Genomic DNA, 27,051 nt, shown 5'->3' with positions numbered 1-27,051 from the left:
AACACCCTGACAACTCCATTGAAACAGGAAAGAGAATGTCCTAAAACCCAAATGTCCTGCACTATAGAACTCCTGGATGTCAGTCACAACCCACTTCATCCTGACTCAGTCAGAGCAGCATTCTGCCATTCATTGCCATAGCATCTGTGTGCTAATCATATTATGGGGCATGTTCCCAAAAGGCGGATTATGAATCCTATAAACAAACAAACAAATGAATCCTGAGTTACTTCGTAACATTTTCTACTAGCATTTTTTAAATGGTTGCTCGGCAGAATTCTGAAACAATAAGAATGTAAACAGGAAACGTTTCACAAGAGCACGGTAAGAAAAGGAACAAGAACAAAAATTAATCTCCCTTACAAATGGCTTATGCAGTCCCACTGACACGTTCCCCCAAACTTCTAATCACTTTGTGGAACACTTCTTTCTGAGTTAAAATTGGAATGAAAGGTTTACAAGAAGAATGCGCACGGCCCCCAAAATGTCTATAGGCGAGTGAGAGACAAATCTTAATTCAACGCAAAGCCTTTCGGGTGAAACAAATAATCTTTTAATCACACTGAATTGTCAGATTATGAGACAGGTGTATATCCGATAAAACACAAATGTATCATGTTCTGTTATGTGTAAAAATGTGATCCGACTTTTAGGAGACACCTGAAGGCAGCGTTTTTAGGAAAGTTTTTAATGTTCAAAGTTTTATTCTGTTTTTAATGTTCTGTTGAAAGCCGCCCAGAGCGGCTGGGGAAACCCAGTCAGATGGGAGAAGTAGAAATACTAAATTATTGTTGTTGTTGTCGTCGTCATCATCATCACCATCACCATCATCATCTATATTGCACATTCTGTGGACTCCACTGGCTTTGCATGGAAAAAGAGCTCTTCCACTCAGATCCTGTCCATTGTAGGTAACTGGCTGGCCACTGTAAAGCCACTTCCGAGTTCGAGGGGAGGTGGGGTTGCGGGCTTCACGCCCTCCCCATGTGCGCGGGGGCTGGCTCCCAGCCTTCGCACCATTGAGGGAATTCTTGGCCGCGTCATCTCCCTAGCCAGCCAATCGGCTGGCCTGGGGGAGGCGTGGTTGGCGCTATTTAGCACTGACACGGCCAAGGATCTCCCTCTTTTGCCGCCGTAGCTCCTCTGGTTTAATTTAGGTTTCATAAGACCTTGCTATGGACTTCGGTTGGTCGCCGTCAAGGGGCCTGGTAGGAATTTTTCCACTTGGCAAATTGGCACCAGCCACTTGGTTTTTTCACCTACCTCGTAGCAAATCGTCACAGCTTCCTGGGATTGGGGGTTAGGCATTGGTAGGGGTATTGTTATGTAGATGAAGGGGGGAGGAAGTGCCATCACCTCCCCCAGATTGCGAAGGGTAGTCCAATAAAGGATTCCGGGGGGCGTGGCCCTGTCCGAAGCCTATGGGGGTGAGGGCCTAAGGCACACCCCCAAGCAGTGACCCCGGGGGAGTTCCGAGTTGATGTGCATCAGCAGGACTCCCCCTACTGGCAGTTAACCCTTCCTGGTCCTCAAGCAAACAGGCTGAAGCCGGATAGCCGATAGGTCCAATGCCTAAGCCAATACCGCTCATCACCTGTAACCAATAAAGTTGTGGGCATTTTTAGCACATTAACCTAAATACTTGTGTCATGTGTTGTTATTTCCACCGGGGGGAGGCGGGAACTCGCCACGCAAGACCAGGATGCTAGACTAGATGAACCTTTCACTCGATCTGTAATCTGGAGCAAGCCTTTCAGACATGTTAATGCAGCCAGCGGTGAATGTGCAGTTGTGGACCAGCTCTACAGCTCTTTAGGAATTCATAAAAACTGGTTCCAGGTCAGTTGTCTTCAAACAGGATTTCATCAACTTTCACATCATTTTCAGAGGCAGGGACCACGTCACATACTTGTTCTTTAAAAGCCAAGGCGATTGTGTAAGGTTTTCCCTTGGGATGCTGTCTGCACCTGTTCAGGTATGTATCATAGTACCCCTTTCCTCTTCCCAGTCTGTTGCCGGTTTGGTCAAAACCAAGTCCTGGTACGAGGATGAGATCCAGACCCCCTGTTGAAAAGAGAACATAGAAACACATATTTTGAGTGAAACAGTACTGACTTCACCAACTCATTTCCTTTTTACTTATTCAGGAAGGGTGGCATATATTGACGTGTTCACAGACCTCAAGATTTGCCTTATAGCTATGTTGTTTTAAATTCTCATCTGTTTCTGAGTCGCTCTGTGGGCTCTCTGCTTCAATATGCAGTTTCGCTCCTGAGCCACGCTGTGTAAAATAAAAGCTCTGTGGTTCCCCATTCACTAGAATGAGGAAATCTAAAAGCAGCTATGACTTAAAAGTGGGGAAAAGTTTGAGAGAAACCGAAATTGTACCACCCCCTCCCATGTACAGAAACCAACTTGAGAGGCAGTAGAAATTTACTCCCAATACTGGTGATGGATGGGACAGTGTCCTCAAGCGCAGCTGAGGGCAGCAAGCTAGCTCTGTTCTCATGTTAGGGACTGATGGATTCTTCTGATCTGTGTCAATTACCCATATTTTTCACTCTATAAGACGCACCAGACCACAAGACGCACCTAGTTTTTGGAGGAGGAAAACAAGAAAAAAAAATATTCTGAATCTCAGTGAAAGCACAGTGAAAGCAGCAATCCCTCTTGCTGTTCTGGCTTCTGGGATAGCTGCGCAGCCTGCATTCGCTCCATAAGACGCACACACATTTCCCCTTACTTTTTAGGAGGGAAAAAGTGAGTCTTATAGAGCAAAAAACATGGTATGTATGAGTTCACTCACAGGTCTATTCCATACAGATTTTTTTGTTGTGGATTTTTTTTAATGCATAAAAATTGCACCAATTATCATTATTATTACAGTCATACCTTGGTTTTTGAACAGCTTAGTTCACGAACAACTTGGAACTCGAACGGCGCAAACCCGGAAGTAGGTGTTCCGGTTTGTGGACTTTGCCTCAGAAGCCGAACGTCTGGCACAGCTTCTGATTGGCTGCAGGACACTCTTGCAGCCAATTGGAAGCCATGCCTTGGTTACTGAACCTTTTGGAAGTTGAACGGACTTCCAGAACGTGTTGTGTTCGAAAACCAAGGTACAACTGTATTATTATTATTATTACTGGAATTTATATACCGCCCTATACCCAGAGGTCTCAGGGTGGTTCACAGAAGAAAATCAAAATATATAATCAAAATAAAAACAACAACCCAATAAAAATACCCTCGAAAAAAACACCACCACATTTAAAAAAGGCATAGGATGTCAATCGAATCAATCATAGACCTGGTTTAAAAGGATCATTGTAGGCATTTTGTACGCATTCTTTCTCTAAATAACCCTTTTTAAAGTACTCTACACCATGAAATTCAGAGAGCAGCACAGGAGCACGGAAAGCTCACTTGTACACAGTCAGACCATTGGAAGAAGAAGAAGAGTTTGGATTTGATATCCCGCTTTATCACTACCCTAAGGAGTCTCAAAGCGGCTAACATTCTCCTTTCCCTTCCTCCCCCACAACAAACACTCTGTGAGGTGAGTGGGGCTGAGAGACTTCAGAGAAGTGTGACTGGCCCAAGGTCACCCAGCAGCTGCATGTGGGGGAGTGGAGACGCGAACCCGGTTCACCAGATTACGAGTCCACCGCTCTTAACCACTGCACCACACTGGGGTACCTTTATGTTAACTACTGGTAGATGGACCAGTGGTCTGATGTGGTATATAAAGTCTGCTCCTATGATGCCAGCTGTGCTGACATCATTTCAAAACAACAAAGGTGTATGTGTGAGTACACAAACACACACACAGTGCTATCATTCTCAATCATGCAGATTCATTTGAATCATTAACAACACTTACGCTTGGTTAGGATTTCTTTAACTGGTTTGAAATCCTAGATATATGCACCATAATTTACATTTCAATCACATAAAGGTTACAAGTGATTGGTAAACAATATGGATGTAGAAACAACTAAACAATCTCTTAAGGATAATTTCCACGTTCCTGGTACTTCTCTTTAATTCCGCTTTTCTCTCTTGATATTAGTGTGTGCTGCTGGCCAGGGCACTTTCATGATTGTTTCTTCCACAGTTTGGTTTTAATTCGTCCAAGCAGGCTCACATCCCTGACTCTTTCTTTTTTAAAAATTACAAACTAGGATTGCTTCGCTGCGGGCGCCTTCCCCCTCCTGCTCAAGCTTTTCACAGGTATAATTATTTTTGCAGTTGATCTATTATGCAATCAATAAGATGAAAACTCGGCTTGTGCAGTTAATAATAATCAAGATTCTACCCCGGCTTTCTTTTTAAGAGAAGAAAGGAAACATCTGGTAGTTCTACAACACTGCAGCATTTTAACTATAGGCTGGTTAATTTGGACTGTAGCATAAGGGATAAAAGGAAAATAGGATTCATTATAGATTGGGGCCCTGGCTGGGACACTTCTCCAACTCAGAATATATGACCGTCCATGTCGTCATGGGCTCACAGGATAAGAGCATACTGGATGAGGACCAATACTCTTTAAATTTACCCTTGCCTTAGAAAATTGATGTCTCTTAAAAAAAAAAAAAAAGGAGAGACATCACCTTGCCAACAAAGGTCCGTATAGTAAAAGCTATGGTTTTCCCAGTAGTGATGTATGGAAGTGAGAGCTGGACCATAAAGAAGGCTGATCGCTGAAGAATTGATGCTTTCAAATTATGGTGCTGGAGGAGACTCTTGAGAGTCCCATGGACTGCAAGAAGATCAAACCTCTCCATTCTTAAGGAAATCTGCCGAGTGCTCACAGGAAGGACAGATCGTAAAGCTGAGGCTCCAATACTTTGGCCACCTCATGAGAAGAGAAGACTCCCTGAAAAAGACCCTGATGTTGGGAAAGATGGAGGGCACAAGGAGAAGGGGACGACAGAGGACGAGATGGTTGGACAGTGTTCTCGAAGCTACCAGCATGAGTTTGACCAAACTGCGGGAGGCAGTGGAAAACAGGAGTGTCTGGTGTGCTCTGGTCCATGGGGTCACAAAGACACGACTAAACGACTAAACAGCAACAAGAAGAAAATTGAAGGACTGATTAGGATGTCCTCCCTCTAAAACAGTCGTATCTTGGTTCTCGAACTTAATCCGTTCCAGGAGTCCATTTGACTGCAGAAACGGTTCGAAAACCAAGGAACAGCTTCTGATTGGCTGCAGGAGCTTCTTGCACTCAATCGGAATCCACGTCAGACATTCAGCTTCCAGAAAACGTTCAAAAACCGGAACACTTACTTCTGGGTTTTCAGAGTTGGGGAACCAAAATGTCCGAGTACCAAGGCATTCAAGAACCAAGGTATGACTGTATATTGAATGGATTGTGATTTGGGGGCTATGGATGGAGTTCTTGTTTTTACAGTTTTTATTGTGCTCTGTATCATAGAATCGTACGATTGTAGACCTGGAAGGAACCACCAGATCATCTACATAGTACAACCCCCTGCGACCTTTTACCCAGTGCTTTTTTTCTTCAAAAAAGATGTTTAGGGGTACTCTCATTTTGACTCAAGAAAATCACCATTTTATAGTTCAAATCGGGAAAAGTAAATACAGTAAATGGACAAAAGCACAAAAAACATAAAATGTTTAAGGGTATGCGTACCCCTGCGTACACCCAGAAAAAAAGCACTGCTTTTACCCAAGGCGAGACTCAAACCCACAACACTCAGATTAAGAGCCAGTGTGGTGTAGTGGTTAAGAGTGGTGGACTCGTAATCTGGGGAACCAGGTTCGCTTCCCCACTCCTCCACATGCAGCTGCTGGGTGACCTTGGGCCAGTCACACTTCTCTGAAGTCTCTCAGCCCCACTCACCTCACAGAGTGTTTGTTGTGGGGGAGGAAGGGAAAGGAGAATGTGAGCCGCTTTGAGACTCCTTCAGGTAGTGATAAAGCGGGATATCAAATCCAAACTCTTCTTCTTAAGAGTTTCAAGCTCTACTGACTTAGCTATTCAGTAGTAGAAGAAGAAGAGGAGGAGGAAGAGGAGGAGGAGGAGTATGGACTCAATATCCCACCTTTCACTCCCCTCAAGGAGTCTCAAAGCGGCTAACAATCTCCTTTTCCTCCCCCTCACAACAAACACTCTGTGAGGTGAGTGGGGCTGAGAGACTTCAGAGAAGTGTGACTGGCCCAAGGTCACCCAGCAGCTGCAAGTGGAGGAGCGGGGAAGCGAACCCGGTTCACCAGATTACGAGTCCACCGCTCTTAACCACTACACCACACTGGATCTCAGTAACACTGTGGTGTCCATCTTCCCAACGCCACCGTTTGCTTGTGTGTGTCTGTCCCGTCTCCCACCCCCAACACAACTGTTACTTTCTTGGTGGAAAATAGCATTTCAGGGGCTGGAAAGAATTCTGTGCAAAGAGGGAAACAATAGCAGGGAAAAGGAGGAGTGAAGTCCGGGTGTTTTCTCGGCTTGAATTGCATGTTTGCACTCAGGAGCTGAGGTTTTGCTGGCCATTGGGCTTTCAGACGTTGATTCATGCCTCTGCCAGGGAGAAGAAGGGAACCGGCTGCCGTCCTGAACCGCTGCCAAGCTTAAAGGCAACCATTGTGCCGATCTGCTATTTTTGTTCCGATATGGAGTGGGAATCGCCAAGGGGACATTTGAAACAAATGAGCCTGCGGCGGCTGTGCAACACTTTGGAACGAACCTCATCATCTTACTTGTTAGTTTTTGCAGAGGAGGGAAACTTCAGGAACTTTTATTCGCTGGGGGGATGGATGTAGGAGCAAAAGCACTGTATTTCATTACGAAAAGAAGAGAGCCTGTTTCTGATGGTCTGTGTACGCTCTTGCTGAACCTGCTGTGTACAAGTAGAAAAGTGGGAAGGGAGTTGCTGGCTATTCCTGTCATTTGGTTAAGAGATACCCTGGGATATTCATGGCCTGTTAGTAAGCTTTAGGCTCACTTAGTTTTCTTTGATATGCTTTAAACGAATTCTTAATTAAGTGGTATATACATCTTGTTAATTAATTCTATCCTCTTGCTGATAACACTTCAAACATCTAACAAAGTGGGCTTTTGTCCACATATGCTCATACCACAATAAATCTTGTTTGTCTTTAAGGTGCCGTAAAACTCTTGGCTGTATGTGTGTGTTTTCACTCATTCAGATAGGTGCCAATGATGTGATACTGATAAAACCTCATTGATGTGGGCCTGTTGTATAGCGTCCTCTTTTGGGTGAAATATTATGGTTCATAATAACTTTGCTTTGGAAACAATCCTTGACATTTGTAGGTGCTCATACGCTTCTAAATTATATTCCTGCAATGTGGAGACTAACATGCACAGCAAACGTGGAAGCTGTTTCAAAGTTGGAAGGGTAATCTGAACATATTACTGCCCTTTCTACATTTGAATGTATCTGGTATATATTAGGTAAAGGTCAAGGGACCCCTGACCATTGGGTCCAGTCGTGACCGACTCTGGGGTTGCGGCGCTCATCTCGCTTTCTTGGCTGAGGGAGCCGGCGTACAGCTTCCGGGTCATGTGGCCAGCATGATTAAGCTGCTTCTGGCAAACCAGAGCAACACATGGAAATGCTGTTTACCTTCCCGCTGGAGTGGTACCTATTTATCTACTTGCACTCTGACGTGCTTTCGAACTGCTAGGTTGGCAGGAGCAGGGACTGAGCAATGGAAGCTCACCCCGTCGCGGGGATTCGAACTGCCAACCTTCTGATTGGCAAGTCCTAGGCTCTGTGGTTTAACCCACAGCGCCACCCGCGTCCCTTCAGTATATATTAAGGTTGCCTAATTAAGGACGTGGGTGGCGCTGTGGTCTAAACCACTGAGCCTCTTGGGCCTGCTGACTGGAAGGTCGGCGGTTCGAATCCCTGCGAAAGAGTGAGCTCCTGTTGCTCTGTCCCAGCACAAGTAGATAAATAGGTTCCAATATGGTAGGAAGGTAAATGGCGTTTCCATGCGCTCTGGCTTCTGTCGCAGTGTCCCGCTGCACCAGAAGCGGTTTGGTTCTGCTGGCCACATGACCCAGAAAGCTGTCTGTGGACAAACGCCGGCTCCCTCGACCTGAAAGCGAGATAAGCGCCACAACCCATTGTTGCCTTTGACAGGACTTAACCGTCCAGGGGTCCTTTACCTTTATTTCAAACAGTTACAAATCCGGACAGTGGTTGAGCTTTTCAGACAAAACTGCTTTTAAAAATGCCATTTCTGAGCTTTTTTTATGGTAATACAGCAAAAACGGCACTGCCAACATAAGCTGCCATACATCCGGATTTCCCCCGGACATTTGTGTTTTTTGTTTTTTTTAACCTGCATTTCTTAGCAAATTATTTATTAATCTCATTTTTTCATATATCCGTGTTGCATTATGTAAGATTTCTGCCAGGGCACTGTTGCTGACTGCAGTATTCCGTATATATGTCTGGGAAAATCCGGACGTATGGCAATGGCCTAGTATATATTTTTGAAAATTCTTTGCTTCCTATGCATTTGGACACCTGTGAAGGAATCATAACCCAATTCTGTATAATAGTTCCTAAGATCAAGTGGAAGGATTTCATCTCTTTTGGAGACAATTGGATTAACACGATGGACCGAACCTTTCAAAACTACACGTTTTGGGGTGTGTTTTTTTAGAATTCCTAAGCAACGCCAGGTATGAAGCTGTTAGTATTTATCTATGTTAGTATCTATCAGGGCATATGGTCTGCTGATATTAATATATGTTTAAACTGGAGTTGATAGATTATTTTTTACTGTCAATATGGACTGATGTGGTATCTTCCTGTTATATTTGCAACAGAAATCTACCACGAGCTTCCCCGTCTCTGCTCTTCCCTCCCCAATCTTTTTGTTTAATGTCTCCAGTCTGGAGTAAATTGTTTCATCTCACTTAATTATTTGAGGTGTCTGACTGGGAGATGCAATTTATTTGTATATTGGTATCAGTGGCGGTTGGATGGGTGTTGGAAATGTAGTGACTGCCGGGCCCTCCTCACAGCTCCTGCCAAAGCTTCTTGTGCTTATCTGAATAGAAAATGCAGAAATAATAAAATAAACGTAAATGTATTATTTTTCAAGTAAGAATGGAGCCCAGATCTGCAATATCCTTGAAAGGTATAAATATTTCAATATGTCTGGTGCTGATCTTGTGAGTTCAAAGTGGGGGGAAACTTCAGACTGCAGGGCCATTTTCCCTCATAGGTAATCTTCCAGGGGCCATATGCCAATGGCAGACAGGGGTAGAGGCAACAAATAGTTGGAGCAATGGATGTGACTCTTATTACCATCTGTACTTTTCTACATTTAAAGCACATCCTTTCTCCCAAAGAATTATGGGAACGGTAGCTTTTCCCTCCCAAAGCTACAGTTCTCAGCAAAATATAAAACACTATAGTGTCCAGAATTCTTGACTAATATGTTTTTAAAACACTCTAACCAGCCAGTGCAACCCTCTGCCTGTCTACTCAGAAGTAAGATCCGCTGAATGCAATGGTTTGTGCTTGAAATGCAGCAGCAAGGTGTCAAAGGCAAACATACAGTTAGCAGGACAAACGAGAAGTTGCAGGAATTCGTGACTGAATAAATGTGCAAATGTAGCCTTAAATAAATAGCGTTCTGAATAAATATTGAAACAATACTTCGGAGGTTGGGGGGGGGGAGGCCCTCTAAGAAAATAAATCCTCAGAGTTTGCAAATGAGCAGCACATTTTCTACCTAAATTTGCTTCCTGCATATAGACCAGGAATTGTCAAACACTCAAAATCAAATATACACTATTGCTCCAGCCCTGCGTTAGAGATGGCATATTAAGTCTGAAACAGCCACCCAATGGAATGGCAGACATTGATACATTGAGGTGCCATCTTTGCCAAGAGCTTGCCCCATCTAGTATAACAAAAAGCAAGTTAAATTTCTCTGCCATACTATCTCAAAAATAAAGTGGATTTCTTCTTTTGTCTTTCTATTGCAAAGCAACAATAATGGATCGGCAAAGCAAGCCCGTTTGCTGGGGACAGATTTAGCTAATTTTATATATATTCCATGTTAAGCTGTTTTTTTGTACTTTTAATTTTTCCAAACAGACTTTTAGGAAGCTGCCCTTAGACCCAATCGGTATTCTCTGTTCCAGGGCTGGAGAACATCTCCAGATGTTGGACTCCATCAGTCCCAGGTAGCATAGTCAACCATCAGGAATTGGAGTCCAGCAATGCCTGGAGAGGACCACAAGTTCTCCATCTCTGGTCATCTCTCCCTGACACTCCAAAGGCTCGGGAATACTTTCCTTCCCCATCAGCTTTTAGCAGGAGATGTCGGGGATTGAATCTGGGACCTTCTGCATGCAAAGCTCTACAACTTACCTTCAACTTTTGACATACAAAGCAGGTACTCTGGCACGCAGCTGTGACCTCCTGCATGCAAAGCAAATGCCGTACCACTCAACTATCTCCTTCTACTTGCAGTTCAGGTGCAACACCAATAAGCTACAGTTCCTCCCATAGGTGACCTCCACATAGGTGACCGTTCCAGCAGAAACACTCAAGAACTCTCCCTCTGGAGTGTATCTGTGTCAGAGACGTGGCCGAATCGAATGCCTGAGAAGAGGCTGACTGTGAAAATGAAGGAATGCCATTCTACAGGGGGCCAGTGTCTGACTCTGGAGAGAGGGAATGCCGGCAAAGCAGGGGTAGGATAGTTTGGGCCCCCTTCATCTAGAGTTCCCATACTCAGATAAAGCAGCAGACTCAGAAAGCTCACAGGCAGAGGGGGAGGAGGAGATAGACGACATTGAGAGGGTTGCTATGCAACCAGGAGGGAGGCAGAGTTTAGAGGGCTCTTTGTTTGAGAGAGGAAGGGGAGTCCACCCCCCCCCCTTCTCCCTGAACCAGAAGAGCTGAAAGGGTAAAAATGCAACGGAAGTACAAGAGCGGAAGGACTGGACTTTGGCGCCTTTCATGCTGCAAAAGAGGCGGAGACTCAGAGTGACCAACTCGTAGCTAAGAGCGGCAGGCACATCTCTGGATGTGAATTGTAAATAAAGGTACCATAAAACAGCCAGAGACTCGTTAATTCTTGTCGGAGCTTGCTTGCCTGCCTGAGATCATTACAATCTGTAAGCGGTCTTCCCAGAAAATGAGGGCCGTCAGGAGAATCCGCAAGTAGGTTCCAGGTAACAGAGCCCTATCCCTCTCTTCTTCTGTGTCAGAGATCTGTGTCAGCATGAAGAATTTACCTTCCCGGCCCACATTTGCCCTCCTGAGCAAAAAAGCATGACTCTCCCTTGGATATAAGTCATAAAAGTTTAAGGCAAAGGAATACTGACATTTCATCACCTAACAGAAGCAAAGCAGAGGCATACGCTAACAACTATTCTTCCTGCAGCTTCCACTCCTTTCAGGTCTGTTGGGATTTGATAGCTCTTGTTCAATTCTCTCTCTCTCTCTCTCTCTCTCTCTCTCTCTCTCTCTCCTTCCTTCCTCTATTTCTGTTCCCCCAAAGCTTCACTTGCAACAATGTCCACTTTAAGGCAAAGGATGAAGGTGTTGAAGGTGTTGAGGGGGGTGGTGATACATTTTGGAATGGATTTATATTAATTCTTGCATGCACTTTTGACCAATGGACATGTTTTCATAAGCAATTTCTCCTCACAGAATGCATTTTTTGCATGCCGTTTTCACCAATATATAAAATATATGCATAATATTTTTTAAACGCTGTATAGTTGGGACAACTGCATAGCAAATTTCAGGTAAGTCCAGATTTCAAAGGATGGCTGCACTTCAGTTTCCACAGTGTGATTTGGCTTTAAGTGAGAACTGAGCTAAATTCCATCCCTACCTATGAGGAAAGTTGTGTATGTTTAACCTGCATACAAGATGATTAACAGGCAACAAGTCAGTAGAGCTAGACGATATATTGATATAGCATCCAAAACCGGTTTCAAGTCCGCATCATGGTATATTGGTTTCATATTTTTTGACCTGGCAATAGATTACGAATCATGGGGTGGGTGGGTGGGTGTGCTGTGTGCTATTGTCAGGGAACTGCCATCAGTGACGGAGGGAGAGAGCAAGTTCCAAAGGGATCCCAGAGAGCGTCCCGGGAGTGGGAGAGGCAGCCCATCTTCTGGGGAAGGGAATCAGCGTAGCTCCAGTGGAGAAGGGGGGCAGATGGGGGAATCGGCAAGGCGGTCCCATGACTCCTTGCAGGGGACCAGTGGGGAGAGGAAGAGTCCTCCGCTGCCTACGCCCTCCTTGCGCAGAAGGCTTCCGCGCAGGGAGAGTAGGAGGAGACTAGGCATCAAAGAGCTTCTTTGCTGGAAGAAGTTTAAGAAACGCCCACTGACGGATTCTGCCAGCGATTGAGACAGCCACGGGTGAGTGGCTGTCCGGACAGGAAAGGTTCACTCAGGCAACGCAGCCAGGTGTTGGGACAGGCTTACGCACGAGGAACCCCTAGAACCATTACAGCTATGCAAAATGTGAGGGAAACCGTGAAGCCAGCCAATTCCTCTTCACAGGCCCCTCCTTATTTCAGACATTGTGATGAATTGGTATATTGCGATGTTTAGCTGGAGATATATTGTGATGATGAAAACCAGATATTGTCCAGCCTTACAGGGCAGCTAGCTTCAAAATAATTGGAAGGGCAGAAAGCAGATTGGGATCTGGCGGTAGTGCGTAGCAACAGGTAAAAAAACGTAAAGGGACTCCTGGATGGTTATGTCCAGCCAAAGGCGACTATGGGGTTGCGGCACACATCTCACTTTCAGGCCAAGGGAGCCGGCATTTGTCCACAGACAGCTTTCCGGGTCATGTGGCCAGCAAGACTAAGCTTCTTCTGGCGCAACTGAGCACCATGACAGAAACCAGAGCACACAGAAACACTGTTTACCTTCCCGCCGGAGCGGTACCTATTTATCTACTTGCACTGGCGTGCTTTCGAACTGCTAGGTTGGCAGGAGCTGGGACCGAGCAACGGGAGCTCACTATGTCGCAGGGATTCGAACCGCCAACCCTCTGATCGGCAAGCCCAAGAGGCTCAGTGGTTTAGACCACAGCACCACCCACGTCCACAAGCGGAGAGAGCGTTGTGTTCCCACCGGAATCTGGATGGCCATTGTGAGAGCAGGATACTGAACTAGGTTGAGTGTTTGGTCTGATCTGGTCTTTTATTCCAGCCAGACCCCAATATCCCCCCACTCTCCGCTTTTGGGGGGATTTATCCCCAACCAGCCATTGCCACTGAGCATGGCTGCTTTGCAGGGTGTGGAGATCCTGATGGCAGAATCCCAGCTGCATTAATATCTCGGATGTCTCCAATGATCTCTATGGGCAACTCACTTCCAAACCAGAGGGCATTTAAGAATGGCTTCTCAGTGTGAACCAGGAAATTTTACCTATCCAGACAAGATGGCTCACATTCTACCACGTCTCTCCATTGTCCTTTTCCAGGATGTCCCATTCCCACTCCTTTGAGTTACAGCCCACCCCTCACTATAAAGGATTTTTCTTCAAACTTCTGGGTTGTGCCAATTCTGCTGTGTGTGGGTGGTGAAGCACAACCAGTCAAAGATTTGAAATATATTCACATGGATTAAACAAAAAACCCCAAGCATAAAATAACCACACGTCTTATCAGTTTACAATCAGCTGCACCAGTTCCACCTAGCAGCGCTGAGAAGCTGTGAACATGTTGAATCAAAGCAGAATAATACGCCTGTCTCTGAGTATTACTTTCTGCAATTTCATCTCGCTGGCAATTTAGCAACCTGCCTGACAATAAACTCGCAAGCGAATTACCTGCAAAACATACAGACTGCCAAAGACAAAAGCTATCCTTTCCTCCTCCTTTCAGTGTGGAAGTGCTCATTCCGGGGGGAAATGAAGATGGAAAGGTTAGACGCACAGGCATGCCAGGACTTAGAATCATAAAATTGTAAGAGTTGGAAGGATCATCTAGTCTGACCCAGGCGAATCTCAAGCCCAGGGGCCAAATTTGGCCATTCTAGCTGGCCCCGGTGCTAGAGCAGACTCTTGAGAGTCCCATGGATGGCAAGAAGATCAAACCTATCCATTCTGAAGGAAATCAGCCCTGAGTGCTCACTGGAAGGACAGATTGTGAAGCTGAGGCTCCAATACTTTGGCCACCTCATGAGAAGAGAAGACTCCCTGGAAAAGACCCTGATGTTGGGAAAGATGGAGGGCACAAGGAGAAGGGGACGACAGAGGACGAGATGGTTGGACAGTGTTCTCGAAGCTACCAGCATGAGTTTGACCAAACTGCGGGAGGCAGTGGAAGACAGGAGGGCCTGGCGTGCTCTAGTCCATGGGGTCACGAAGAGTCGGACACGACTAAATGACTGAACAACAACTGCTGGCCCTTTGGACTCTCAAACCTACACCCCGCGCACACACACACCTGCAACACCCTTTCCCAGCTCTGCTTTGTACCCTCCTTGAGTGCTTTTGCCTAGTTAGAATGTGTCATTGTATAAACTAACCTTCTTATACCAGGTAAAATTAATACTTGTGGCTCTGTCCACATCCAATCAATTTTGCCAAGTGGCTCTGAATTCTGGCGTTATGAGAGGGGGAAGAAAATCCCAGCAGAACATTCACTGTCTCCAGATATCTCAAGGACGGCCTCTGAACCGATCCAGACCCTGTATCTGAGGCCCTTTTTCATGTGCCTCCTCCACAAGATGTCCGGAGGGTGGCGACAAGAGAACAGGCCTTTTCTGTGGTGGCTCCCTGTTTGTGGAATGCTCTCTCTCCAGGGAGGCTCGCCTGGCACCGTCATTACATATCTTTCGGCATCAGGTGAAAACATTCCTATTTACCCCTATTTGGCTGATTAGCAGAGAATCATTTTAAATGTGTTTGTAAGAGGTGGAGGTTATTTGTTTGTTTTTGTTTTATTGTGTATTTTGCTTTCTCGTGTTGCATTTTTATGTTGTGGACTGCCCTGTGATATTCAGATGAAGGGTGGTATAATAATAAAATAATAAAATAAAATAAAATAATTAAAAAAAATGTATTGTCTCCCAAGTATTCATGATTTCATTGGCCCCTGTCACAGCCCCAACCCCACAAGTATTTTTCTTACACTCACATTTAAGAGAAATGACTGCACATCATGGCACAGCTGCCTTCAGACTTCCCCGGGGACACCTGATCTGTCTCCTGTATGTGACTGCAATGCCTGAGCAAGAATTTAATTACATGGAGCGAAGGGGGGGGGGAGTGTGTCACTCCATCTCACTACTAAATCTACAGAATACTGACACCTGCTGGCTAAAGGAAGCGTTTTCGGGCCTCTAGTAGCCCTCGTTGCTCAAGTTCCAGAAAGAAAGTGAGCCGTTTTGCACACAGCTCATCTGGGTCAGCCATTTCCCACAGACTCGACAGATTTCGGTTTCCTGACCCAAATTCCCCCACCCACAGTTCTCTGAAAAAACAACCCCAAAACACCTTCCACTAGATCTAGCCCCACTGTGGTTAGATTGTCGGTTTGGGACCTGGGGAATCAGAGTTCAAATTCCCACTAAGCCATGCAGCTCTCGGGGTGACCTTGGGCCAGTCGTTGCCTCTCAGCCTGATCTACCTCCCAGGGTTGCTGTGGGGGTTAAATGAGGAGGGGGACTTATGTGTCAGAGAACTGCCATCGGAGCCAAGAGTGGAGGTAAGGCTCCCCGACGATGCGGGAGAAGGGACCAGCAGAGGGAGAGAGAACACTTCCCTTGGGGAAGGAAATCAGCGTGACACCTGGGAGGAAGGGGAGCAGGGAAGGACTTCGGAGAGAGGGCTCCAGGACTCTTCCACAGAGACCAGCGGGGAGAGTCCAGGACCTCCGCTGGCCACGCCCACTCTGCGCAGAAGACTTCCGTGCAGGGAGTCTAGGCAGAGACTTGGTGTCAAGGAGTTTTTATGTTGGAAGAAGTTCAGGAAACGCCCACTGACGGATTCTGCCAGTGACTGACACAGCCACGGAGTAAAGGCTGTCCAGCCAGGGAAAGGTTTAGCCAGGGAACGTTGCCTAGAGCATCCGCACCCTCTACGCACAAGCAACCCCCAATTCCCTTTACATTATGCCTTGTGGGGGGGGGGGAGTGGGAAAGTCAGCGCAACAAATTGATAAAAATAAATACTCCGAGTAAGGCTAGCTTTGGATACAACGTGCAGTTTCATTTCCAGTTAGTGCGTGCCCCACAGCTTCCTGCTAAAACCCTGTAATATTTATACCACAAATGTCCCAGAGGGGGGATTGTCTTGCTTTTGTTGCACTGTAGTGCCAGAGGAGCCCAATAATGAAGTAACACTGGGGTTAGGTAGGTAAGGTAAAGCACCTCTGGATGGTTAAGCCCAGTCAGAGGCGACTATGGGGTTGCGGCGCACATTTCACTTTCAGGCCGAGGGAGCCGGCGTTTGTCCACAGACAGAGCAACGGGAGCTCACTCCGTCGCGGGGATTTGAACTGCCGACCTTCCAGTCAGCAAGCCCAAGAGGCTCAGTGGTTTAGACCACAACGCCACCTGCGTCCCTGCATTGCAGAGCAACTAATAAAGTGGAATGATGTGCAGGCAGCCCAGTATAAATCGTCCACTTATGCACTATTATTGCCCCAGTGACATGTTGCAAAACACACCCACAAAAACACAACAAAAAGGGCTCTGAGCAATGTGGGTATCATTTCACCACTTGCATACCCAATGGATCGTTGCACTTTGCAAGTGATGTTCTTCTGCAGATCCTACTGTATCAGTAACTCCATTCTACACAAAGTAAGAATCAGGCCTTTAGAGTGGCGAAATTCCCTCCCCTTGAACGTTTAGGTTGGCACGGTCTCAGTTGTCTTTTCAGCACCGACTGAAGACCTTCCTCTTTCAACAAGGCTTTTCAGTTCGGATCTTTCCTGGTCTGGATCCGAAATGGATTTTATTTTAATTTTTGAGATGTTTTTATTATTTTATCACCTGATGTTTCCAGCCCTTGGGCTCCTTTGGGAGGAAGAGAAGGCTATAAATTTAATAAGGAAATTAACTCTGTGGAACTGAGTTCCGCCTGCAAAGGACGGTACCGTTCAATTCATCTCTGCCTTGAGAATCCCTGGCAGTTTAGAAGCACTACTAAGATCAGGAACTGCTCCAGCTCCCCTTCTTCCCCAGAGGGGCTCTTTCACCAGCATACTAATGCCTTGCTAGACCCAAATCCCCTCTCCCAATACCCACCCACCCGACACAGAAGTGCCATGGCTCATTGTCTTTGAGCAGAAGTTCATTCCAAACTTCAAATCATTTCATTAAAAAATAAATTACATTAAGAGCTAAGCCTTGATTTTCAATTTTGTCTCATGCCATGGTCTTTTTTATGACCAGTGTAAAAAAAAAAAAAAGGCAAGGAAAAAATACTTTTTAAATTAATCTCTCGCTTGGATATATATTGTACTGTAAATTTTAATCAACCCTCCCTGAAGGGAAGAAAATCTAATAGTCCTGGCAATCACTTTACAATCTTGTTTGGACCATTTTCTGTTTTTCCCATTATGTAGTTATATTTAACATCGCCGCTTCCAACATATGCGCTCCATCTATCTGTCATTTTGCACACATCTTATTTAAATCCTTCAATGGGGCCGTCAAGACGTTATTTACTACACGGGTGGATTTTTTCCAGGGCTTCTTAAATGCAGGTATGCACCTAATGTCCATAGAATGTCAGTCTGAGAATGATTAAAATAGCTCACTCATTATACCTTCATGCAGACGTATGCGATTAATGAATTTTTTCTGCCCACAATTGAAATTGCTCTTCCCCCTTCTCTTAGCTTATGTACCAATTCTAAAGTCCTGTAGGAGAACGAAGTATTTTCAATTTTAAAAATTGGAGGGGGGCGGAGAGGGATGTTTGAAGGACTTTTCTGTGACCCTTCCCCTCTGTAGGGAGGTGGGACCAATTCAGATGGTCCGCCCCACCACTTAATGGATCCAAATCAGGCTTCCTCAAACTCAGCCCTCCAGATGTTTTGAGACTACAGTTCCCATCATCCCTGACTAGTGGTCTTGCTAGCTAGGGATCTTAGAGTTGTAGGCCAAAAACATCTGGAGGGCAGCGTTTGAGGAAGCCTGATCCAAATGGTTTCCAGAGAGTGGTAGGGGATGTTTTATCCCATGTTGATGGCCTTTCAGCTGATTCCCTGTTGGACCGCTGGATTGTGGAGTTAACCAGGGCTATCGACTGTCTGGCTCCGAAGCGCCCTCTCCGATTGCATGGAGCCCGGACAGCCCCGTGGTTTTCCCCGGAGCTGAGGGCGATGAAACAATCACTGAGATGGCTAGAGCACCGGTGGTGGAAAACTCATTCTGAATCGGACCTGACAGATGTTAGAGCTCAACATCGAACCTACCAAGTGGTGATAGCGATGGCGAAGAGGACCTTCTTCACCGCCTCTATTGCATCTGCAGAAAACAGCAGCAGGAAACTCTTTCAGGGCTTTCTGGCAGTTCCCTCCCTGTGAGAAGTGAGGTTATAGGGAACCAGGGTCTTCTTGGTGGTGGCACCTGCCCTGTGGAACGCCCTCCCATCAGATGTCAATTATCAACAATTATCTGACTTTTAGAAGACATCTTAAGGCAGCCCTGTTTAGGGAAGTTTTTAATGTCTGATGTTTTATCTTGTTTTTAATATTCTGTTGGGAGCTGCTCAGAGTGGCTAGGGAAACCCAGCCAGAAGGGTGGGGTATAAATAGACGATGGTGATGATGATGATGATTTGATTCAGACCATGTTTTTAGGCAACTCTGGTCCGTGCATCTTGTCAATTTGAAGAGAACTGATCTGATTCACAGACTAACATGCAGATATAGTCCCAGTCTGTTTCCAGAACAATTGCTCTCTGTGTGTGTGTGTGCGCGCGCGCGCGCTGTATTGCATGTGTGTTTTTGCAGTGCAACAGAGCACAGATGTGGAAACTGGAGTCATCCAGATGTTTTTGACTACAAGCCCCATGATCCCTGACCGTTGGTCATGCTGCCTGAGGCTGATGGGGATTGGGAGACCAGCGTCTGGAAGGCGACAGGGTCCCCACTCCCAGTCTAACCACTGTACCACTTTGGATATTTTCCGTCAATGACCGTCCATGCCTTGATATGTCATAACATTGCTCATCTCTCCCACAAGGATGTATTCTGGCACCAAATTACAGCCCTGTGCTCGCCAAGCTCACCTGCCGCTGACAAGGCTTCTTCCCTGATGTCATTTTCAGCCGGCTGATGGATGTTCCAGGAAGTCAAGGGGAGCAAAGCAATTTCTTCGTAGGAAGCTAGCTTCACCATGTCCATGTGGCTGCTCCGGGGCTTGTAATGCGGAATGAAGCACTCTTTGCCATGCTGGAAAATGTCCTTAATGATTTCTTCTGTTTGGACCTCATCCGACATGCTTACGAAGACTGCAATTCTCTGAGAAGCTTGGTATTTAGGATGTTCCAGCACCTGCACTGGGAAAGAGAGGAGTTTGCAGTCAGAGAGATTGGAAAGTTCACGAGAAAAAACGGTGGGAGAACCCACCTTTTCTTAACCACATAATCCAAGTTTCCAACTGTAACCAGGGTTGTTGTTCTTTTAATAGTGTATCAAATCATACAGTTGGAAAGGACCATAGCAGTATAACTTTTTCTTTAAAAAACCCCCAAATCCCAAGCGAGTTGCCGAAATCCCAAGGGAGCAGAAAAGACTATTTATGTATATGACCACGGCTGCACCGATTTTATTGGCCCACAGATGGAAAGAAGATAAAGTCCTGAAATATACTCGGAGTTGAGAGTGGATTTCATGCTCTTTATTCAGCTCCTAGTGGTGAGGAGGAATGAAAGTTCCCCCAATGTATTTGCTTTATATACATTATTTACACAATGGGCTGCACGTGATTGGCTAATTCCGGAATTCTCCTGTAGGCCAATCAGGTTGTGGATTCACTTCCATCTGGAGCTGGATTGGGTGGCTCCTGAAGACCAATCATACTGCTGCATAGTTCTAGGACCAATCAGACTGCTGCATTCTGAATCCCATTGTTCTAGGACCAATCAGACTGCTGCATTTTGGATCCTATTCAACTCAGTACATAACAGTCCTTACCAGAGAAAAATGGCAGATCAAGTTGATGGATTGTGTCGAAATGTCTAAAACGACCGGAAGAATCAGAAATCAAGAAGACCAAAATTTTAATAAGGAGTGGGGGGGAATTGTAACTTATCTTAAAAACCATTGTAAACTGTTAAAATCATTAGTAGGATTGGGATAACACTTGTAGTTTAATGGTGAATTTTGGATACAATGGAGAGGTAAAAGATTTGAATGATCATAAAAGATGAAGGAGGAAATGATTAACAATGGGACCCACAAAGGGGAGGAGGGAAGTCCGTGAGATTGTCTGGAATCTTGCTTTTATGTTGCATGTTAGATATGTGACTGTAAAATTTTAATCTGAAAACCAAATAAATAAATTTATATAAATAAGGAGGGGAGGAAGGGACCTTAGTGGTCATATAGTCAAGCCCCCCACACTAGGTGGACCTTTGGCCTGATCCAGCAGCCCTCTTCTTAACATACCTTCTAGGGAGCTAGGCAGGTGTTTGGGTTCTCTTGGGCAACCAATTTCATATGCCCCCTAAAACTTACACACACACATGCACTCTTGAATCCCCAAATTCCCCCAAGTGTTTAGCTTCTGACAGCTTCTCCGCAGGGAGCACCACCATCTGGTAAACAGGATTAAGAAACGGGATTATTTTCAGAGGCTTTCTCATTTGGGGCTGTGGAGTCTCCTTATCTCTGCAGCGGGACTCGCCGTAATAGTTACAAGCATGAACTCAATCTGAAAACTGAGCTGGGAGTCCCTGAAGAGATCCCCGCTCCTCCTTGAGCTTCACTTGGATGACCTGAGGCAAGACACTCTCTGTAATGTGGGCATAATGCAAGCAGCCAACATTACAAAACTGTTATTAGGATTGTGCAAATAATGTAGATGAAATCCCTTGAGCACTCAGGAAAACACCATAGGCATACTAAGTATCAGCTAGTTCAGCCATAATTTTTGCCAATCTTTACACGGTTTCTGACGAATTTGTGCCGCTGTTAGGCTTTGGAGCCCCTTTCCCTGAAGGCTTGAAGACGCCAAACTAAAACATGTTTTATTCCAACAGGTTTATGGGTCAACTGGCTCTTAAATCATCCTCTTACAACCAAGTTTATTTGTTGTGTTTATTGGTCTGACGGTTGTATATACTGTATGATTCTTTTAATCTGAAATCTCGTTAGCTGCCTCAAGTGGCTCACAACTTACTGCAAGCTGGAAAGGCAGGATATAAATATATATTTTAAACTGATATATGTGAACATTACACCCATTTATTTACAAGGAGCTACTCAAGGCGGTTGTCAATACTGTGTTTTATTTCATTATTAATGTCTGCATCCTTCTGTTCTTTCAAGGAACCAAAAATTGGGGGTATGCTTTTTTCCTGGCAGGTTTCCCAAACAAGTACTGGGAAAAGGCAGATCTTCTTAGGCTCAGAGATGACACAACACTGGGCATGATCAGGCCGCTTTCCAGATTATATTTAAGGTCATCCAAGTTTGGAAGCCCACCACTTAGAACTATCTCCCTACAAACAATGGGTTCTACCCAATGCCGGTCCCATTCAGAGTGTTGAAAATAATGGGCATGACCAACTTTGATCCATTAATTTCAATGGGTCTACTCTAAGTAGAACTTTGATATGACCTGCAAATCAAGATCCAGTCTTGTGAAAACGTACTCCCTTCTCACCCCACCTCTTTGGAGAGAATGTTCCTCTTCCTGGTGCCGATCAGAGTTTTGAATCACATGCATGCTAATGAAAACCATGGTTTATACAAACAACATGGCAGGATCACCATAGTTTGCAGACCCACCTCAGACCAAGGGGTCCATGGTTTGCATTAAGCATGGTTTAAACTGGTGCAACGCAATATGGAGCTGTGATTGACACAAGGAAGGTGGGGGGAGGGGAGAAATCACTCTAGAGCCAGCCATGGTTTGGATGCAGAGCTAACCTGTTAAGTTGTGGGTGAACATATCAGACGACACAGCGATTCTTCAAACAGCTCTTGTTTATTCACAGGCCAGAACAGAACTGAACTGAAGGGTTCAGCCAGCCTGCTTATATAGAGCTCCACTAGAATGCAACAGTAACCACTTTCTGTAACTATACACTGAACATCACTTTCAATCCCTTATTTGCATATGTGGACCTGAGTGAAAACTATCTACAGTATCCCCCTGCTGGCCCAGGGTGAGAACTTCAGTACATCACATAACCGAAGACATTTTGCTGCCCAAGAGGGCAGAACGAATGATGCTCCCCCCAGAATATCAAAGGTGTATCAAGGTGTTCATGTTATGCTGGCACCTGAGGCTGAATGGCCCACAAGCACCTCTCCTCATCCCTGGAAGTGAAAATACAATGCAATATTAAATATGAAATTAAATAACCAACGCAATCAGTAGAGCATGAGTCTACTCAGAGTCGTGGGTTTGACCAGATGACCCCCCGTGGTCCCTTCCAACTCTACAAATCTGTGATTCTGTGAAGAATTTGCTGTCATTTCACAACACCCAAAATCAGTCACATTCCCCCTACCTAATGATAGGGCTGGCCCAGTTTAGAAGAGTCCAGAATTACTTCTGCCCTGGGCCATTGCCAGGTTTAAACTGGCCTAGAAACTTGAGCTCCTTTCCTGATACCAAACCTTTCCCTCCCAACCAAGCTTCAACATCAGGCAATAGGTTATTTTTAAAATTTGCAAATTTCCCACTATATTTGCATTTAAATTAAATGTACTTTGATGTGCACGGGCCTCGCTCCCACTACCCCTGGGAGATTCAGAGATCTTATTTAAAGGCAGAGAAGTCACCCACAGTGGAAACTTCCACAGCCACACAGCACTGTGAACAACACAGGAAACTATACAGCAGTTTACCAAAAGCAAGAAAGAAAAAAAAAGGAATCTGTTTGCTGTTCTGGATCAGGAAATGGCTATTATTGCCGAATCAGAGCATGCAAACCAGCAGGACTTCAGTCACAAAAGGAAACATTCAGCAAGCAAAGGCACCCAGTGACTAATTAAACGCCAGTGGTGAGGTCAACCAAGTGCAAGCTACTCTCATTTCAAATTAAGACCTCTGTCAAATGAGTAATCATTCGAATAAATAAATTTTCTCTCCATCTCCTTTTCGTTTTCTGGCATTTCAGTGGTGGGCTTCTTTCATCTCTCTCCCCCCATCTGTTACTCAAATACATCTCGTTCAGGCCCTGACTGACAGCATCTTGTTACATTTCAGGGTACTGAAAAGCCAGATGAAGATGAAAGGCGAATTATCATCGGATGGAGCAGGGCTCCTAACTCCACTCCGGTGTACAAGAAACAGAGATGCTTTAAAAACTGGTTTTAATTTACTGGGAGAGAAGTGTTAAGTTGTGGGTGAACATATCAGACGACACAGCGATTCTTCAAACAGCTCTTGTTTAATCACATGTCAGGCCAGAACTGAATTGAAGGGTTCAGCCAGCCTGCTTATAGAGAGCTCCAGTACAACGCAACTGTAACAACCTTCTGTAACTATCCAATCACTGAACGTCACTTTCAATCCCTTATTTGCATATGTGGACCCGAGTGAAAACTATCTACAGTATCACCCTGCTGGCCCAGGGTGAGAACTTCAGTACATAACAATAAGGATTCTCACATTATTATACAAGTGAGGGGGAGGCCTGCAAGGAATTACACAGGAGACAAACTATTGAGCCATCCCTTAGCACAAGAGCGTTCAGCAGGTTTAGTGGGTCAGTGGATATACAACTTATATGCAACTTGCAACCCACGTCCCCAACCTCCCTTCCATAATACTCCCCCCCCTTCTTATTATTATTTATTAAATTTGTATACTGCCCTATACCCATAAATCTCAGGACGGTTCACAACATAACATCAAGAAGCTGCTTTGATTGTGATTTCTAACATTTCCATGCACCAGGGCAAGTTATAACAACCAAAAATACAATTACAAAAACAGGAAACCGTTGTAATAATGAAACAAAAGACCTGTTCAGAGCAAAACCATGATCACAATCGTTCACTTGTATGTCGCCTTTCCATAGTTAAAACCACGCTCAAGGCAGCTTACGGACACAGAAATATTTGCGCAGGTACGAAACTGTAACCAAAGTAGTCCTAAGTGATGTGTTTTAAGCATTTAACACCTCTGTCCCACACACGGCTGACAAAGTGATGGAGATATGATAAATTAGAGAGGAAAAAACACTTCCCCTCTGATACTAATTAAGGCACACACAGCATCTTGAGAAGGGGTCAGAAAACTTTTTCAGCAGGGGGCCGGTCCACTGCCCCTCAGACGTTGTGGGGGGCTGGACTATTTGGGGGGGGGAGGGGAATGAATTCCTATGCCCCACAAATAACCCAGAGATGCGTTTTAAATAAAAGGACACATTCTACTCATGTAAAAACACGCTGATTCCCAGACCATCCGCAGGCCAGATTTAGAAGGCAATTGGGCCGGATCCGGCCCCCAGGCCTTAGTTTGCCTACCCATGATCTTGAACCTTGTGCAGGGAGGAGGGGGAAAGGCTCAGAAGTTATGCATCCCATGGTTCGTAACCCTCAGTCCCCAGATAGTGTAAGCATCAACACTGGCATGACATGCCGTCAGCGTTGCAGGAAAATAAGAAGCCTTATACAGAAGGGAACAGTGGAACATCTAGGGAGCAGGTGGCGCTGTGGTCTAAACCACTGAGCCCCTTGGGCTTGCCGATTGGAAGGTTGGCGGTTTGAATTCGCGCGACGGGGTGAGCTCCCGTTGCTCTGTCCCAGCTCCTACCAACCTAGCAGTTCGAAAGCACGCCAGTGCAAGTAGATAAATAGGAACCACTGCGACAAGAAGGTAAGTGGCGTTTCTGTGCGCTCTGGTTTCCGTCAGGGCCATCCATTGTGCCAGAAGCAGTTTAGTCATGCTGGCCACATGACCCGGAAAGCTCTCTGTGGACAAATGCTGGCTCCCTCGGCCTGAAGCAAGATGAGTGCCGCACCTCATAGTTGCCTTTGACTGGACTTAGCCATCCAGGGGTCCTTTACCTTTACTTTTACCTACGCTGACTACTAGCAGCTCTCCAAGATTTCAAGCAGGGGTCTCTCCCATGTGGGAAATTTGCCCTGCCTGAAATATTCAAGGCGCTTCGAGTTAAATGGACCATTTCTCTGACTCAGTACAGGGCAGCTTCCAATATTCTTATTTGATGCCATTCTCATGCTGGGTCCAGTCTAGTTCTAACACATTCCATTCGTAGAACATTGTCACTCATCTCAAAATATTATGTAAGCAAAAGGAGGTTTCGGTCTCTGAGAATGGGGTGAAAAGGAAACAGAAGGTGGTTATGAATGATAGAAAAAAAGTCATTTTTATGTTAAATGTATTGTGAGAACTATTTAATATAGTTGTTGTTTTTCTTCCTTTTTTTCCTTTTCAATTGCTAGGAGGTGATGGATATTTGTTTACTTCTATATTTCTTTTGTGTGTGTGGTGTATTAAAATGAAATAAATATATATATATAAAAGAATGATGAATGGTATGACAGAATTGATGGATACTGCACAAAAGTGAAGCATCTTACTTTGCATCGGCAGTGCTCAAAGCTTTGCTTTTTATGTATTATGTTCCGCCCTATGAATTCATGATGTGTCAATAAAGTAGAGGCTGCCTCTGAGCATACACAAAATGCATCTCTCTCAACTGCTGAATTCTACCCCATGTCACCACATGTGGGAAGGAGAAAGGCTGCCAGGCCAGAGTATGAGAGCCTCCAGAAAAGTTTCAGCCCTCAGCCCCGCTCCCTCTTTTAAAGCGTAAGGCTTGCAGTCCCTAAACCCCTTTAATTCTGCATTTATTTCCAACATTAATTTATTTCACCGTCGATGGTCACAAAGCGGCTTGCATAACATCCCCTCAAAGCAATACACAAACAAACAAACGCAATAGGTTTTTAAACAAAAACAAAAACCAGTTCCATAAACACACGCAATCCATTTTTGGGGTAAAAGCAGCCACAATGAACTCAACGGGACATCTCACTTCCGAAGGGGCCTGCGTATCCGCAGGGGCTCCCCACGCACACGTTTCCGGGGGATGACGCATTACCGACCTCACTTCCGAAAAAAAACACTCACTTCCCACCCTCTCCAGGGGCATATCCGCGTCCGCCCCTTTCCACGTGCGGACCGTTCCCTTGCGTCACCTTAGGCGCCCTCATTCAACTCAAGGAGGGGTTTTTCTCTGGGCGGGAGGGAATCCCCCCCAGACGGAACTTCACACTCTCACTTTCTCTCGGTCTCTATCTTAAACACCCGCGCGCGGGGGTGGGGGGACGAGGGCGCACGCGCTGCGCTTCCCGGGCAGCCGCGCGCGCCGTTCCGTGCAGAAAGGGGCTTCCCCCGCTCCCCGCCTCGTTTTTCTAATTGCACGTGGACCAGCGTCGCGTGGGAAGAGGGCAAAAGAGCCTTGAGGGACACGGGTTGGCCGGCCTCTGGGGGAAACGCTTAGCCGGGGCCGGGGGGAGAAAAAAACCCACAGAAAAGACTTTTCCCCGAGACAGGCTTGCTGGCCCTCACCCACCTTGCCGCGCACGAGGAGCGACTGGCGCAGCTTCTCGGCGGCGCTCAGGGCTCCCAGGCGGCGCTTCAGCTCCGCTCGCAGCGCTCCCTTGGCGGCGTGTAGGGCGGCCATGTCGCCGGCGGAGGCGGCTGCGCCCTCCCCTCGGCTCTCCATAGGCAGCGCAGCCTCCGCCGCCTCCCCGAGGAGGCGCCTCGACGACACCGGCTCAGTTCAGGAAAAGGAGTGCAGGGAGCGCGCAGAATTGGGCTCCGCGGGGGCTGTCGGTTGCGCTTAAATGTCCTCAGCGCGGAGGGAAAGGCGAACA

At 45.8% G+C, this 27,051-nt stretch overlaps 1 protein-coding gene across 6 annotated transcripts; it reads right to left on the bottom strand.

Moving 5' to 3' along the window:
• Positions 1-530: 530 nt before the first annotated feature.
• On the bottom strand, positions 531-27,051 carry MTHFS (methenyltetrahydrofolate synthetase). Of its 6 annotated transcripts, none has more exons than XM_082198860.1 (5): positions 26,748-27,051; positions 19,251-19,515; positions 18,433-18,484; positions 6,724-6,863; positions 1,929-2,064 (listed from the first exon to the last, which is right to left on the bottom strand). In XM_082198860.1, exons 1-4 carry the CDS (start codon positions 26,898-26,900, stop codon positions 6,752-6,754), a joined length of 582 nt encoding a protein of 193 aa, XP_082054986.1. In that variant the 5' UTR covers positions 26,901-27,051; the 3' UTR covers positions 1,929-2,064; positions 6,724-6,751. The 6 variants fall into 6 exon arrangements, with proteins under 6 accessions (XP_082054985.1, XP_082054990.1, XP_082054986.1 ...); XM_082198862.1 differs by having other exon boundaries at positions 6,724-6,860; XM_082198861.1 differs by having other exon boundaries at positions 1,947-2,064; positions 6,711-6,863.

This window comes from Podarcis vaucheri (assembly GCF_965113315.1).
Source record: "Podarcis vaucheri genome assembly, chromosome: 14".
NCBI classification, from domain to species: Eukaryota; Metazoa; Chordata; class Lepidosauria; order Squamata; family Lacertidae; genus Podarcis; species Podarcis vaucheri.
This window is presented reverse-complemented; position numbering and strand designations above follow the sequence as displayed.